This window comes from Zingiber officinale, chromosome 4A (genome assembly GCF_018446385.1).
Source record: "Zingiber officinale cultivar Zhangliang chromosome 4A, Zo_v1.1, whole genome shotgun sequence".
Taxonomy (NCBI): domain Eukaryota; kingdom Viridiplantae; phylum Streptophyta; class Magnoliopsida; order Zingiberales; family Zingiberaceae; genus Zingiber; species Zingiber officinale.
This window is the reverse complement of record NC_055992.1, coordinates 138103405-138119379: the sequence shown is the minus strand read 5'-3', so window position 1 is coordinate 138119379 and position 15975 is coordinate 138103405. Positions and strand designations below refer to the sequence as shown.

Genomic DNA, 15975 nt, shown 5'->3' with positions numbered 1-15975 from the left:
TGTTATTTTGACATTTTTTTTTAAAAAAAAAGCTCTTTTAATGAAAATTATAATGATTTTCGCTCCACAATTTTGCTATGATTTCTTTCCGTTTAGAAATCGCAATCTATCCGTCAAAGGAAACAGCATAAAGAGGTGTTTTATTATAATAATAATAATAATAATAATAATAAACTCGAAATTTTCCTTTTTTTTTTAAAAAAAAATTATTATCTTGTAACAATTCTTTCTTAACCACTGCTCGCCCAGCGCATTGACTTCCTGGTGGCGATTGAAGGCGGGGCTTCGATCGCCCGAACCCTAACGGCGCATTTCGACCTTCGCTAAATTGTTTGCTGCCATGGCGATCCTATACGCGGTGGTGGCGAGGAAAACGCTGGTGCTGGCGGAGTTTTCCGCCGTCACCGGCAACGTCGGCGCCATCGCCCGCCGGATCCTGGAGAATCTGGCGCCGGAGTCCGATTCCAGGCTCTGCTTCTCCCAGGATCGCTACATATTTCACGTCCTCAGGGATGATGCGATCACCTTCCTCTGCATGGCCAACGAAACGTTTGGGAGTGCGTCCGAGCTTCCGGCTTTTGCTTTCCCCCCTTTACGGTTTTCTTCATTTGGTTTTGGATTTCGTACAAAAGTAGCTCTTTTAATGACCTCGATACTCTACGCAATTTAAGGTATTTGTAATTTTAATATCACCTCAGCAGAGACTGTATAGCATGGTTTGTGAACTATTGCTCATGGATTTGTTAGAATGGACATCTAAGTCTATATGTTAAAGGTTTCTTGGAGAACATAAGCGAGATCTCTAAAGTTTTTATAAGAGTATTCTCTGAAATTGCAAATATGGTAACTGGTGATCAGACATTGGAAGAGTTCCTTAAGAGGAGAACTTTTGTTTTAGAAGAATTGTACTTCCAATGTGTTTTAGCTCAACAATTTCTCTTGCCTCTTTCTGATAGTGGAAGTTTCTTATTGCTAGTGGAAGTAATTGTCTATACATTTCATTTGGAGATGGCACACTACCCAATACACAGATTTCGTATCTATATCTTTGATGGATTACATTATGTAATTTTTCTCATATTGCCCAAGAACTTACTCTTTGTCCTTTATTTATACTCTTTAATAGTTTAATCTAGTTCAACAGGTACATAGTCAAAAACTATTTCTTCTAAATATTACATAATGGATGACTATTTATGATTTCTAGTTGAGGAATGTTAGTTTTCCATGTTAACTAGTGTCACAATATCTAAACTTTCAACGATTTCAGTATAATAATTTCTGTGCTGAGTAAATATTTGAAGTATGATATTATCTCACTCCTTTTCTCTTCATGTTTTGATGAGTTGATGTGTTCATTTCATATTACATCACTTTACCATGTCATTCCATGGTGAATACGTTTTCTATTGAAGAGAACAAATTTGTATAGCCCTTGATGATCTTAGGATGGATAACATTGTTCTAAATTATAGTGTTTAACTAACATAGATCAAGTTCATAAAGAGAGGTCTATTAAACACTTTCACATGGTTCCCTTGCAGAATCTGATTTTGCATAAATTAGAAATGTGTTATATCTTTCAGATATACTTTATTTAGTACATAAAAGCTTTTTTACTTTATTTTATCAATGTGCCAACTTTTAAGATCTATGATTTCTGTTGATTATTGCTTCAACTAGAGGATTTTTTGATTGCAGGGAGGATTCCTTTTATGTATTTGGAGGATATTCACATGAGATTCATGAGAAACTATGGCAAAGTAGCTCATTCAGCGCTAGCTTATTCAATGAATGATGAATTTTCAAGGGTGCTACATCAGCAAATGGAATTCTTCTCTAGCAATCCAAGCTCTGACACACTTAACCGTGTCCGAGGTGAAGTTAGTGAGGCAAGTTGCAAAAAACCAATGGAGACCTATATTTGTGTGTTTAAATAACTTGTGTCTGTTCCTCTCTTGTGATTCTGTGAGAATTGTAGATATATTATAGTTGATTGTTAAAAGAACAATGAAAATATCGAGATTCTGATTTTCTAGGAAATTTTCAATTCTTATTTTTTGAAAGCATATCTGCTTCTTGTTTCTCTTTTTGTTCAAAGTCAGTTGGCATAGTGAGGTTCTTTACTTGCTTATTGCTCCAATGAATCAATCATCTATTTCATCTCTAGATGTTGCACAACTTTTGTTCTTCTTGTGCCATAGTCTTTACATAGTAAGATGGTATAGTTGTTTAATCATCAAACAAATGTCTATATATGGCTCCACTATGGTCTTTGGAGTTTGATGCGTGATTGATATTTTAATACTTCATATTTTATTTTTTGGAGTTACTTCAAACTCATTTATTATATGAAGTTGTAGTTCATTATTCCGTGATGACATTGCTACTAGTTGGCAACTTCTTGATACATTGGTTTTACATGGAGTCGATATGTCCTTTTTCAAATGACTTCTATCTTCTCGCTTTGGTATTTTTGGATTTCTCACAGGTTTTGGATTGCTATGCTGTTTGAACTTTTGGTTGATTCTTCTACACAATATGTTCTTATTTTGACTTATCGACCCAAAATTCACAGATACACACTATAATGGTGGACAATATCGAGAAGATACTGGACAGGGGTGATCGCCTTGCACTTCTTGTGGACAAGACTGCTACCATGCAAGATAGCGCTTTCCATTTCAAGAAGCAATCCAGACGTCTGCGGCAAGCTCTATGGATGAAAAATGCCAAACTTTTGTGAGCATCTCAACCTCTGATGTTATGATAATTATGACCTAAATTTTAAGAAATTGATTCTTCTATGGCGATAATATCTCAGAGCACGATCTCACTGAATCTTTGGTATCCCTGCAGAGCTGTGTTGACATTTTCAATCATTCTGTTGCTGTACATAATCGTAGCAGCTTGCTGCGGCGGCATCACTCTTCCATCATGCCGGCCAAAATAGGTTTGATCGAATTCCATAGTGGAGAACAATGTCACCGCTGTGTATATTAATTTGCCTTTTTGTTGCAAGCTCGAATGAGAACTTGTTAGGTATAGTGAGTAGTTCACATTCCTCTACTGGTTTCCTAATGCACAAAGCCTAGTAAATAAACCAGCTGTTCTTCCTGTTCGTGCCTTGATTTCGAATATTGCATATTTATTCCGATCACTTAGTGTAATGAAGGTTTGGTTGGTGTATAATCATTCGAAGTTATTTGTTTGGGAAATCTTACATACATTCACTTTGTTCTATCGTATCGATTCATTCGATATGCCTTTTTCAATCCATGTATGCTTTCTTTGGTGTGACTGGGTAGATCCATTGGCTTGTCGCCGTGAGAGCTCGTGTGCTCGATGTTGGGGGCTATTGGTTTGTTGAAGAGTTTACAATTTATCCTTTGTTTTTCCCGTATTAGTCGCAGTTTGCTTGTCTTACTATATATTTAACTGAAAAATAAAATAAAATAAAAATATATGATGCTTAGAAATAAAATATATATCTTCATTTTTTAATTAAAATAAAAATTTGTTATATAAAACTTATAATTAAGAAGCTAACAATAATGATTAATCTACCCAAACCATTCAGAAGAACGGTGGGTAATCCAGACCGGTATTTACAATTCGTTCCGTAGGGTCCTCCAATCACGAAGAAGGTATTCATTCCATGGCCCATTGGAACTCTCCCATCTCGTTCCTCAATTTATTCATCTCGCTCTCTCGATCGCCTCGCGTCACCTCGACTCGACTTCAACAAATTCCAACTGCACACTCTTCGAAGGGAGGCGCAAGATTCGTCGCATCTCGATCTCTCTCGCGCTGATCTCGCACACATTTCTTTCGCCCCAGCTATTCTTCGATCGAGCGTTGCTCGAATTGCTGCCCGCGTTTCTTCTCTATTAGGGTTTGGTCGGGTGCCGAGGGGATGGCGCAGAGCGGGAAGCTGATGCCGAATCTGGACCAGAACAACACCAAGGTCCTCAACCTTACGGTACTGCAGCGCATCGATCCCTTCGTGGAGGAGATCCTTATGACCGCCGCACATGTCACCCTCTACGAGTTCAGCATCGAGCTCAACCAGTGGGTGAGTTGAGATTGACATTCTTCAATCCTTAATTATTCGATTACGTTTCGGCTGTCCTTTGGCTGGCTTTATCTCGTCTGATCTAGGGTTATTTTGTTTCGTTTCCTTCAGAGTCGTAAAGATGTTGAAGGATCCTTTTTCGTCATCAAGAGGTAATTGGGAATCCCGCTTCTGAGATATTTTGTGTTGTTAGTCTTGCTTGCTGTTGAGGTGTTTACTCAAATTGTTCAAAGATACAACATGTTGTTGGATATAAGCAGTTTGATGGGCAGACCATGTAGGAGCTAGCATGGGCGATACCAATAGATCTAAAGGAAGAGAATATGAACATAACTCATACAGCCTAATCGAGAAAAGAATATCTAGGGGAACACGTGTGTGGAGAAGTTGTTTGCTGTTATATGATGGTCCTCCTAGCCTTTAGTTACCCTCAAATGGTGCTAGTACCCTCCAAATGAGAGTTGAGTGTCAATTCACTCTCTCAAATCCTCTCAACCAGCCTCACACATCTGGCAATGCCAACGCATACTATAACCTTCCCCTTAGTTCAGGCATTTGTAGATCAATCTCATTTAGCTGCTTATTTTCCTCAATATGTTGCTTGAGGTAGTTAGTTTGATACTTGTCAGCACACATTATTATGGAGCTTCAATCTTCACATCCACTACAGTTGAGGCAACTTCCATGGGCTAGAAGTTGCAACTCTGATACCATTTTTCTTTTCTTTCCCCCTAAATGATGCCCACTTGCAAACACATGCTTACAACTTGAGATGTTTGTGCCCTGTATTCCCTCTTCCATATAAAAACTAGAACATGACTGATATAATCCAAAGTTCCAGTTGTAGGTTCCATTTACCTCATTTCATTTCTAATCAACCAAGTAAAAAATTCCTATCAAATTCAATTGGTATCGTATGAAACATTAGACACCCTATTCTTCACGGCTTTCCTAGACAAATTGTGCCAAAATATGCACAATGCGTTGCTTACTTATTAATTGAATTCATCACAACCTTTGATGTGATTGTAGCAACCATGGATAAGCTTTTCCAGGAAATCCAAAAAATCCACCTACACACTTTATACCCCTAAGGTTAAGGTTGGGAAAAGGAAACACACTCATGGACTTGACACAGTAAGATCCATAAAATTAGTTTTGGATTTTCGTGAGTTAATTTGCAAGCTAATTATGATTTGTAAATGAGGCTTGTTCATGTTTTGTAAGTCAAATTGCAATTACAAATTTATAATTAGAATGGAGCAGTTGGTTTAATTTTCTCCCTTCAAGTGCTGATTAAAATTTTGCCTTGTCATAATTTTCCTTGAATTATGAATTTGTTTTTTTTTAATTGATAAGTATAAAAAAAATATTATGTATTTGCAGGAATACACAACCCAGATTTCAGTTCATCGTGATGAATAGACGTAACACAGGTTAGAAATCTGCCATGTTAATGTCACATGCTTGGAATTTATTATTATTTTTCTTATTATTATTTTACATTTTTGGTAGTTTTGTCTTACCACATATGTTATTTATATAATTGTAGTAATGAGAAAGCAAATGAAAAGTCTTTTTTGTAGATGTTTTGTTGGTCTCTTGTAAGTTCCTGTGGTTATCTTGGTTCAATATTTCTTTCTAGGTCATGCATAGTTGATTGGTGATATTATTGTGGTTTTTCCAGTGGGGAAGTCATTTTAAGCAGAGTAAATAAAATATGGATTGCTTCATGATGTGATTTTGAGTGCTAAGAAATGATGAAGGCATTAGGGTAGAGTAAACAAAGACATGGATTTCTTGATGGTGCAAGTGTGAGTGCTAAGGAATGATGAATGGGTGAGCATCAAGTGAGCTTGTAAATTAGGCAGTGAACAAGGGTTGAACACCCAGTTTTAGCTTATAGATTTGTAGAGAATTATCTACCTTGCTTTTTCACATCTTTGAAAACCAACTCTTGAAGGAGACTGTAGGAAGTACAATATATAAACAAGAAGAAAGTATGGAATTGCCAAGAAGACTGTTTCTTAGCAATTACAAACGTCCACTTCAGCTCAACTCTCCTACACAACAATATCCTGTGACAACAACAACAAGTGTTATTGTTTTTCCTCTATTGTGCTGGATATACAGCCACATCTTCGGTGATCCAAGGACATTTGGATCTCTTTTGATTATTGTAAGTAATACTTTTTACCCTCTGTCCCTAACATTGTTAATCATTATTAATTGTTTAATTGAACTTCCTAAAATTATAATATTGAGTTCCACTTTATTTTATTTTATCAGAGGGAGATGTTACTGTGAAGAGAGTAAGGATTGCTAGTTTATCCTTCTTGGCTTTGTTTAGGCACTCTAACATTTTTGTCCATGCATCTAGAGTCCATATCATTCTTCATTACCGGAATAGGTCGATATGATGTAGTTAGCTCTATTTTTTTTAATTAATTAAAGACAGCAAGCCTTGGTTAAATCCAGTAACAGTCATCAATTACACCCTTAACAAAATTAATTTTCAACAATTTAAAAGATCCATGTAGCTTTTTTTTATTGTCATTGATTGATCACTTATGCACTACTAAGTTCCAAGCTTATAATCAATTAAATAAGTTTATTTCATTTGGAAGTATAAGCAGGCTCGAATTTAGCTATCAGCTACTGTTGTAATTTGTTAATTTTTTAGTATATTCCATGCTGAAGTGTGTGCTTATGATTTGATTTGGGTTCTATGCATGAGCTGATTGAAAATACTGAAATGCAAATTTAGAAAAACAGTAGGCGAATGATTGTTGTTTTTCTAGATTAGAAGATATGGTTTCCTTATTCGTAAAAGTATTGCACTGTATAAATATCGGAAGCTTAATTGTAGTAAACGGTGATTACGCTCAGCGCCTCTCACAGCCCATTCTCAGATTATGTGAAGGGAGATAAATCATGGGGTTAGTTTATAGCTGACCGCCAAGTAGCTAGGGGGTGGAAGGAGTTTTTCTCTGAGGGCATGCGCCCGTCGGAAATTGATCCCTGTCCCATTGTAGCAAATATATCATTCTCTAGCCAACTGGACAACTGTGGGGACAAATATCAGAAGCTAAAGAAAGTACTTCAACAGGTTCAATTGTTTTTATTAACCAAGTGACAGTTTTGATCTTTGTTGTTTGCACCTGATGGTAATTCATTGACTTGAAATTTAGAAATTCAATAATAGTAAGCTCATATATGTATGTATTTGATAATTGATGAATTTTCATCACCAGGTTGCCTTTTTTTTATGTGCTTCTTTTCTTTCAACAGATAATCTGGTTGAGGATCTTTTGGGGGATTTTGAGTATGAAGTCCAGGTTCCATATCTTTTATACCGAAATGCAGCTCAAGAAGTCAATGGCATATGGTTTTACAATTCACCAGATTGTGAAGCAGTGGCAAATCTTTTTAGCAGGTTGGTTTGGGATTTTTGAAGGTGCTTCTAGAATGATTATAATATGAAAGTTTTCTTTTCTTCACTTTCGCAGGATTTTCTCATATATTCTATTATATCTTAAAGATATTAAAAATGCAAATTCTAAATGATTTGGTTGAAATCTATCCTTTATGATTCATAGAACAAGATTGAGATTACTTGGGAGCTATGGCCTTGGCAACTGAGCAAGTTTATAATAAGAACACAAAACACGGACCTGAAAGAAAGACATAAAATGCTGTAATTAAATAATTACGGCAGCATGTTTTATAGAATTCTTTTTCTTCAATATATTTTTTTTTTCAAATAGCTGAAAGTTCTGAAAGGATTCAAGCAAATAAAGATATGATGAAAAAAAAAATACAAAAGGAATCATTTAAAAAAATCATTGAGTTGGAAGAATATACCAGGGTTAACTGGAATCAGCTTGTGTCATGGATAGGATACATGACTTGCAGTTTTTACTAGTTTAGGGCAACTATGTCTGCATCTGATTGAATTATGATTGTCGCTAGCTACTGTCTCTCTACCTTTTTTGGCCATTTGATGTTGACATATTTGCTATATCCAAAAGTAGCTGTGAATTAAATTCCATTCTAGCTAATCTAGACAAACTTGCAAGAATTACTGATAATCCACAGAAATAGGATACAATTTGTTTTTTCGTTGTATTTATTTGTGTATTGTACACAGACACACACCCCTAGGTAGTTTCTTTATCAAGGAGGTAAGAATTTATTATGCATCCGACATGAACTACATTAGTTATTTTCATTTATTATGATTCTTTCTACTGATACAATTCATTTTTATTCAGGATACTGAATGCCTATTCAAAAGTACCTCCAAAACCTAAGGTCTCTTCTAAAAGGTACTTCTATTATCCATTTGTTATTCATTCCTAACAGCACATAAGTTCTTTTATTAATTTTTTTTTGTCTTTTAGAGTGATGATAATTCTTTTAGCACACTATCAATTACAACATTGAATGCTGCAATTCCTTAACCGTGATTCCTTTAGACTCCTTTAGAATATTAATTAATATGTTCTTTAGGTCATTCCACGCTGAACTTTTTTTAGTATTTTTGACAAAATGTTGAACCTTGCTAATTGAATTGTTCCAAGTCTCATGAAAAATTACTAAAAGCAATGATAATTTTGGTGATTAGCAGCCTAACTTTTAATGTTTCTATCAACACAGTCCAGTGGCAGGAAATTTCTGTTGTTGACCGTGGTATTTATTTGTTACTTTCTCATGATGCTAGAGTGTTGACTAGTATGCTTGCACAGTTCAAGTGATTCACTGATGTCAACATGTTTTTTGATGGTTGCTAGCATGGATTTCATGATTTGATAAAATCTTAGCTTTTTGGTTTCTTGCATTTGTATAGATGCTGATATTGTTATGTGACTGTTTGGATGATTTTTTTTTCCCCTTCTTTTCTTGTAACAGCGAATTTGAGGAGCTTGAAGCTGTACCCACTTCATCTGTCATTGAAGGCCCTCTTGAGCCAACAACATCAGCTACACCAACTCCTAGTGTCCCTGATGATGCTTTTATGAACTTTTTCAGTGTATGTGAAAAGTATCTTTTATTATACTCCCTATATGTTAATTCATATTTATAGGGTTCTCAGTGTCTCTTATCTATTTAGATTCCTGTATATTTTAAGTATTGCGTAACTCAAGATGGAGATAATTTCTGAAATAACCTGTACGTATAATTGTTTTGATTTTTCAGAATGCTATGAACATGGGAAACACATCAAATTCATCAATTAGTGGCCAGCCACCTCTTGCCTCTGCACCAGCTCCGGTTGTTACTCAGGCGGCAAGTCTTATCCCAACTGCATTGCCAACTACTCAGTCCATTCTTGTTCCCTCAGCTTCACCAATTCCTCTAATGCCACCTCTGGAAAACCTTGAATCTTGCAATGGAAATAGCACGCAGGCTACAAATCTAGTGAAACCTTCATTTTTCTCACCAGCTGTGTCTTCTGCACTACTAGTACCTCCAGTGTCATCCTCGGTTTTAACTGCTCCTCCCTTCCATCCTCCAGTTGCAATGCAGCGGCCATATGGAACTCCATTACTTCAACCCTTTCCACCACCTGCCCCATCTGCATCTCTCACTCCTGTTCCAAACCTTGCACCAGTTATCACGAGAGACAAAGTCCGTGATGCACTATCGAGGCTTGTTCAGGTAATTTTTTTTTTGTTTGCGTGTGTGTGTTTGCATTTACCGTAGGTCCTGACCTAAGATAAATTATCTCTAAGTCATGTCCATTCTTTTACTGATGCAACATTCGCATTTTTTTTGTCTCCATACTTTCCCAGTTACCTTCACACCAAAGTTGGAACTATGTTGATATAACTTTGTCTGAACACTGTCTATAAAACCTTTCTTTTTTCTGATCATAATTGTTTTCGTTTTTTTTTTGGTCGTTGATGCTAGTTGTTACCTTTTTGTTTCTTTATACACCTAGGAATCCCTAGCTTTCCTCCCTCGTTCTTGTTTTGTCCTACAAACATCTCATTTTACTGGCTCTATCATTTGTTAAATTAGTCGTTGTGGTTTGATTGCTTATATTGATTTCTTTTGTAAAAGTAATGTTGGGGATACAATCAAAGTCCTACATTAGAAAGATATAGAAAAGATCATGGATTTAAAAGTAAGATATCTTTATTGATATAAGACCTTTTGGGTTGAGCCTAAGAATAAAGTCATGAGGCTTAGGCCCAAAGTGGATAATATCATATCATTGTGAAGATATGTGCATTCTTTCGATCCTAACAAATGGTATCAGAGCCATAATCTAGACCAAATGTCATGTGGGGTGACCTTGAACGAAGTTGCGGGGAGGCCCGGAGCAAGTCATCGGATGTTTGTGGGGAGGTTGGGACCATGAGAGTAGTGGTGGATAATATCTCCGTTGGCATGAGACCTTTTGGGTATAGTTCAAAAATAAAACCACGAGGGCTTAAGTTCAAAGTGGACGATATCATATTTTTGTGAAGATATGTGAAGCAACAAGGGATTTTATTTTAGATGTAGGCCACTATGCCTTTTCTAGTCATATCTATATCCTTGGCAATACCATTAATATTTATTTTTGATTCCTTTAAACTAACTTTTCAGTTGAGAGTTGATTTTGCCATCAACAGTTTAATAATGCTTCTGTGATTTCTTGCTAGTAATGGCATGAAATAAACTTTAAGATTTGACTAGTTTTTTTTATTATGTTGAACTATTACATTTTAGCAAATGCTTTGCTGAAAACATTTCTGCAAATTTTTGGCGTTTGGTAGGTAAAATGAGCTTTCAATACGGAACAAAAAAAATGGAATTCTGAGATGTTCATCTCGACTCTGTTTGCATTTCCTTTGATCAAATTTTTGTTTAGTTTGCTCATGGATTATACTAATCTGATTTACATTTTTTTCCTAAAGAATAATGATTTCATCGACATCGTCTATCGAGAGATGCTAAATGCACATTATTCATGAACAATCAGACATTGGTGAATGGGGTTGAGCCTGGTCCACTGCATCATGCGGCTGTTTCTTGTAGTTCCTGTAAAAAATTACCTATCAGTGAAGGCACAAGGAACTTCTGTTACTATTATCTTTTGCAATTTGTATATGGATGGAATACTGCAATCTCTCACTTTCTGTGTTGTGTTATTCATAATCTAGTGGGTTTTTGTTGGTTAAAACTCAACTTGGAAGATGGAAACATTCTTTTCAATGGAAGTTGTCGATGGCTCGAGCAATCAAATCGAGCAACTGTAAAAACGGAGCTCGATAGAAGCCAAGTGCTAGAGCATGGTGCCAGCGAGACTAAGAGGAACTGATATAGAGCCTTGCATGAGAAGGTAGTCGAAGGCTTTGATCAAACTAAGGGTGCAAATGAATCAAATCAAGTTAAAATATTGATATTGGAGTTTTGAAGTCTGAAAATATAAATAATTTTGAATCAGTTCGAAATAAAATCAGTTGCTAGATTTGAAAAAAAAATTATCAGAGTTTGGTTTGAAATAATTTTGAATAGAAATAAAATATTTTGATTAAAATTTTCTCGGAAATAGATATTTGAGGGAATATAAAAAAAAATTTACAATTGCCTTTTTTTTTATTTTTAAAATATAAGCATGAAATTTTGTTATTCTTAATAATTACAAATTAATTATGGAGCTTTATAACGCCGTCTACGATCGGATCCGATCAGACGTCGACTTTGCAGCGCGTGTTCTGGAATCGGTAGTAGTAGGAGCCGGCATCGGAAGGCCTTGAGAAGTCGAGGACGAGGAAGCCGGGGCAGTTGACGTGGAGGTGGAAGTAGCCGGAGGTCCAGGCGCCGACCTTCCACCGGAGGCGGCCGTCGATGTGGACGGAGAGAAGGATGCGACAGGCTTGCTGGTCCTGGGAGAGAGCGGCGGAGAGGTCGGTGGCGAGAGGGACGCCGCCGCCGAAGAGGTAGGGGGACCAGACGGTGACGTCGTTGTGACCCTGGTAGCCGGCGGGGAGGGCCGCGGCGGCGGTGGTCTGCTGGCCCCGGTAGCGGGTGTAGGCGACGAGGTCATGGTAGTAGATGCCGATTCTATCGTTGGGGTTGCGGGATGAGAGGGTGACCTGGAGGACGGAGGTGAGGAGGCCGTTGCCGGCGGTGAGGTTGAGCTGCCCGACGGAGTTGTCCTGGAGGTAGAACAGGGGACGGATGGGGCGGAGGACGAGCCACACGACGAGGACGACGAAGAAGACAAGCACTACCAGGGAGAGGAAGCAACCGAACATCCAGATGAAGAGGCGGCGCCGACGCTCTCCGTCGGCGTCGCTGTAGCCCAAATCGTTCTTCTCCGACATTGGCAATCGATCGAACCCTTGGACGGTGACGAACCGGGCTGAGGACCTATAGTTTATATATAGCATACCGAATTGGGGTCCACTGTGGTGGCCCACCTTACGTGGCGAGATTTGATTAGCCATCAGAACCAATTATATAGACTTATTTTTGGTAATGCCTTAAAATTGGGCCGATATTTGAAATAAAAGGAGAATAATATATATTGCGATATTGAGAGATGATATTTTAGGAAAGTGATCGCATCACTCGAAATTAATTAGAAATATATTTCTCTATTATTTTCACTACGTTTGTTTCTATAATTGTGAGAGGAGTATTTGATGGTGTGAGGAAGAGTTGATGGACACGTGTCGAATACATATTTCTCTCGAAAAAGAGCTATAAAAATTGAATAGGACGGGATCCAAACTAATTTATTTTAATAAAATAAGTATACTGACTAAAAACATGTTTTATTTGTTTCTTATGTTCAATTTAAATTATGAAATAAACTATTTTATTTTATGGCATATATATTCCTTCTTATTCTATTATTATTCAACACTCTAAAAATATATATATTCTTTTTATAAAAATAAGGCTTTCTAGATCTTTCACATGCAAAAATTAGAAGTGCATTTTTAAAAAATAAATATCAAAAACATTATTCAATTATTATTTTCATTTAAAAAATACCATACGATGGTTAAGATGGGTCTCCTCGAGGCAGGTCAAAGTCTAGGAGGTCAATTTATATAACGATCAAAGTCAAAAAGTAGTCAATATTTTGAGTTAAGGTTTATCATGATTTTAAAACTGAGAGCTTACTTGATCGGGCCCTCCGACTGGTCAGGTTTCGAGCCCTGATTTCTTAAGCGTCGATAAAATTCGAAGCCATATATTAACTAGCTCGATCGAGTGCTATCGTCGATTGAACATATGGCCCAACCAGATGTACTGGACGCCTGGTCCACTCGAGCTCTCTGTCCAAGTAAAGAAGTTGGGTGAACGCCGAGTCACCAACTATATTCACCAAAGCTAACCTGGCGGCTCTTGCAAGTGATGATCAGTCGAATTATATTAAGGACTTGGTCGGCTTGCCAGGTGAGTCTATTGTGGGTCCCGTGACCCAACGACCTCATATTCCTTTTTGACATTTTGTGCCATGGAAAGAGAATATTTTGTAGATAAGCCATACATTCGAAGCTTCCACCCTGTCAATCGCAAATATTACGGGTCCATTTTGGGAAATGTGTCAGAGCTTCTTTATGATCTGTCCTTCTTTAAAAATATTTTGAGGTTCGTACATAAACACAACATAACACTATAAAAAGATGTTTCCATCTACATGCATAGGTATGCGACGCTACGTGATTACACATGCTCAATTGCTACTGTTCATTCCACTGTTCACCATGTTTAAACCAATCATCGACTTGAGCATAGAAGGGTCTACGCCAGAGATCTTTTCCCTAGCCCGGTTACTAACACTCCTTTTGACACCCAGGACAGCAAAAAGTCTCCATTTAGTTAACATTAGAGCTATCTTCCCATCATGCCACCTTCACCGTTTTTAGACATAATCATATTTGGTGTCGTATATGGAAACTTTTCTTATATTTTAAATGTGAAGATGGACGAGACTGGACGACTCACCACGGTAACCTTGACACAAGAAGAACTAGAGCTGTTGATAACCCCCCGAGTGGCCAGAATGGTGGAACAATAACAAGCAGCAACTGAGGGTCGTTTGTTGAATGACCCTGCTGTGTCCACAACCGACCCACAGGTCGAGTGTGGAACTCGAGTGGAGGGCCCGACCAGGTTACAATCACTCCAACCTCCCCTGACCGCCTTCCCGCAGACACCCGTGTTGCCAACCAGCCTCCAGCCCGTGCCTCCATCTCCAATTGCATATCACTGGGCGTTGTTCCGAATGCCCCTTGATGACATGGGCTGAGCGGAGAGGCCTCAGGGATCGTCTTCTGAAAACACACTCGTCCAGGACCTTCGCAAAGGCAAGGCCCCAATAACTAGCGGTTCCCTCGAGTGGGCAAATATGTCATTCTCCCAAGAGATCTTAAAAGATAAACTGCCAGCTCATTTCTAACCACTCTTGATCGGAGAATATGGAGGATCGACTGACCTAGAGGACCACTTACTCAAATTTAAAAATACGGTTATCCTCCGCCAGTACACGAATAACGTTGAGAGCTGAGTGTTCTTCACCACTTTGTCCGACTCGGCGCAGAGATGGTTTAATCGACTCTCGGCCGAGTCCATATGTTGTTTTAAAGACTTTCGTCAAGCATTCCTTCATTATTTTGCTAGCAGCCGTCATTACCATAAGACAACATTGAGTCTGTTTTCACTCAAGTAGGGGACCAAGGAGACATTGTTGGTGCAATATCTCCTAGGTCAAGGTTGATCAATTTGACTAAGCTTGAGTTGACTCAAGTTTGAGTCTTGATGTTTGAGTTTTAATGTTTGCAATATATGGAGATTGCAGGTGCAATTGTCCGTTTGGGGAGATTATTGGTGTAATTTTCCTTTGGTCAAGGTTTGACTAGTTTCATGTGAGAAAAAGTCAAGTAGGTCAAGGTTGACCGAATACTTGACTAGGAAGTCCTGACTCTTAGTCCCTTTGGCCATCGACTAGAGGGGGATGAATAACCTGCATAACAAAAATACCTTTCTCGAACTTTTACAGCTTTAATAAATCTAACACTTGCATAAACAATAAGAGACTAATTAAAGAAAGGAAGAGGCACAACGAGATTTACTTGGTTACAACCAGGGAGGTTGTTAATCCAAGGAAGTTGAAAGCACACTAAACTCTCCTTTAGGCGGAGAAGTCTCTTTATAGCAATTAACGCACTAGATCAGAAAGCTAAACGAAAGAGAAATGATTACAAGTGTTCTCTTTTTTAGCTTCTGGGACCATAGCTATATTTATAGCCCTACTTGAGACGTCTGGAAGGGTTCCAGGCGCTTGGGAGGGGATAAACTTTTATCCCCATCGCAACAGAATGTGCCACATTGCGTTTTGGATGAAAGCTTGCTCTAGGCACCCAGACCCAAGTTAACATCATGTTAACTATTTTGTCCGGGTTCTTCCACTCCGGTTTTGCTTGCTTGGGTCCGGGTCTTCCGCTCCAGCTCCAACTCCTCTTGGGTGATCTCGACCATCCAGAATAGGGCTCACCCGAACCCAACTTCCAGCCTTCGAGCAAACTTCCGTTTCGGCTTCTCGTCCCTCGAAAATGCTGTGCGCCTCCTTCTTGTCTGTCCGCGTACTTTTCCGCAGTACCTCATCCCTTAGACGCACCAAGCTCGTCGGCTCTCTTCCATGCTATCCTTCTCGTTTGCTGTATCTTTTGCTCGACTTTTTGAGCTCCTAAGTTCCTGCACACTTAGACACAAGCGTTAAACACCAACAGGATCTAACCTGACTTGGTTGATTACATTAAAACTACCTTGGGGTACTTGCAATCTCCCCCTTTTTGATGTGAGCACATCCAAGTTAAGTTAGGGTAATCCACAAACAAATAACAGTTATAATTTTTGCAAGTAAAAGAATTTGCAAGTAATGTGCAAAA

The 15975-nt window shown here is 38.1% G+C and overlaps 3 protein-coding genes across 3 annotated transcripts; 2 read left to right on the top strand and 1 right to left on the bottom strand.

The window, feature by feature from the left end:
• Nucleotides 1–227: 227 nt before the first annotated feature.
• Nucleotides 228–3211, top strand: LOC121971428 (vesicle-associated membrane protein 714-like). Its single transcript, XM_042522687.1, has 4 exons — nucleotides 228–557; nucleotides 1702–1892; nucleotides 2579–2742; nucleotides 2860–3211. The coding sequence occupies exons 1-4, from the start codon at nucleotides 341–343 to the stop codon at nucleotides 2951–2953; spliced, it is 666 nt and encodes a 221-aa protein (XP_042378621.1). The 5' UTR covers nucleotides 228–340; the 3' UTR covers nucleotides 2954–3211.
• Nucleotides 3212–3648: 437 nt separating this feature from the next.
• Nucleotides 3649–11249, top strand: LOC121971427 (mRNA-decapping enzyme-like protein). The gene is made up of 8 exons (XM_042522686.1): nucleotides 3649–4075; nucleotides 4187–4227; nucleotides 5462–5511; nucleotides 7367–7511; nucleotides 8350–8403; nucleotides 8987–9107; nucleotides 9275–9736; nucleotides 10984–11249. The coding sequence occupies exons 1-8, from the start codon at nucleotides 3917–3919 to the stop codon at nucleotides 11038–11040; spliced, it is 1089 nt and encodes a 362-aa protein (XP_042378620.1). The 5' UTR covers nucleotides 3649–3916; the 3' UTR covers nucleotides 11041–11249.
• A 484-nt stretch (nucleotides 11250–11733) lies between these two features.
• Nucleotides 11734–12396, bottom strand: LOC121972837 (NDR1/HIN1-like protein 1). The gene has a single exon (XM_042524463.1). The coding sequence runs from the start codon at nucleotides 12394–12396 to the stop codon at nucleotides 11758–11760; it is 639 nt and encodes a 212-aa protein (XP_042380397.1). The 3' UTR covers nucleotides 11734–11757.
• Nucleotides 12397–15975: the final 3579 nt, after the last annotated feature.

Bases quoted from the DNA above. Each gene is read 5' to 3' on its own strand.
- LOC121971428 (XM_042522687.1), top strand. From the start codon at position 341: ATGGCGATCCTATACGCGGTGGTGGCGAGGAAAACGCTGGTGCTGGCG. The intron at 558-1,701 runs GTGCGTCCGAGC...TTTTGATTGCAG, and splicing joins GGCCAACGAAACGTTTGGGA to GGAGGATTCCTTTTATGTAT. The intron at 1,893-2,578 runs GCAAGTTGCAAA...CAAAATTCACAG, and splicing joins TCCGAGGTGAAGTTAGTGAG to ATACACACTATAATGGTGGA.
- LOC121971427 (XM_042522686.1), top strand. From the start codon at position 3,917: ATGGCGCAGAGCGGGAAGCTGATGCCGAATCTGGACCAGAACAACACC. The intron at 8,404-8,986 runs GTACTTCTATTA...TTCTTGTAACAG, and splicing joins CCTAAGGTCTCTTCTAAAAG to CGAATTTGAGGAGCTTGAAG. The intron at 9,108-9,274 runs GTATGTGAAAAG...TTGATTTTTCAG, and splicing joins CTTTTATGAACTTTTTCAGT to AATGCTATGAACATGGGAAA.
- LOC121972837 (XM_042524463.1), bottom strand. From the start codon at position 12,396: ATGTCGGAGAAGAACGATTTGGGCTACAGCGACGCCGACGGAGAGCGT.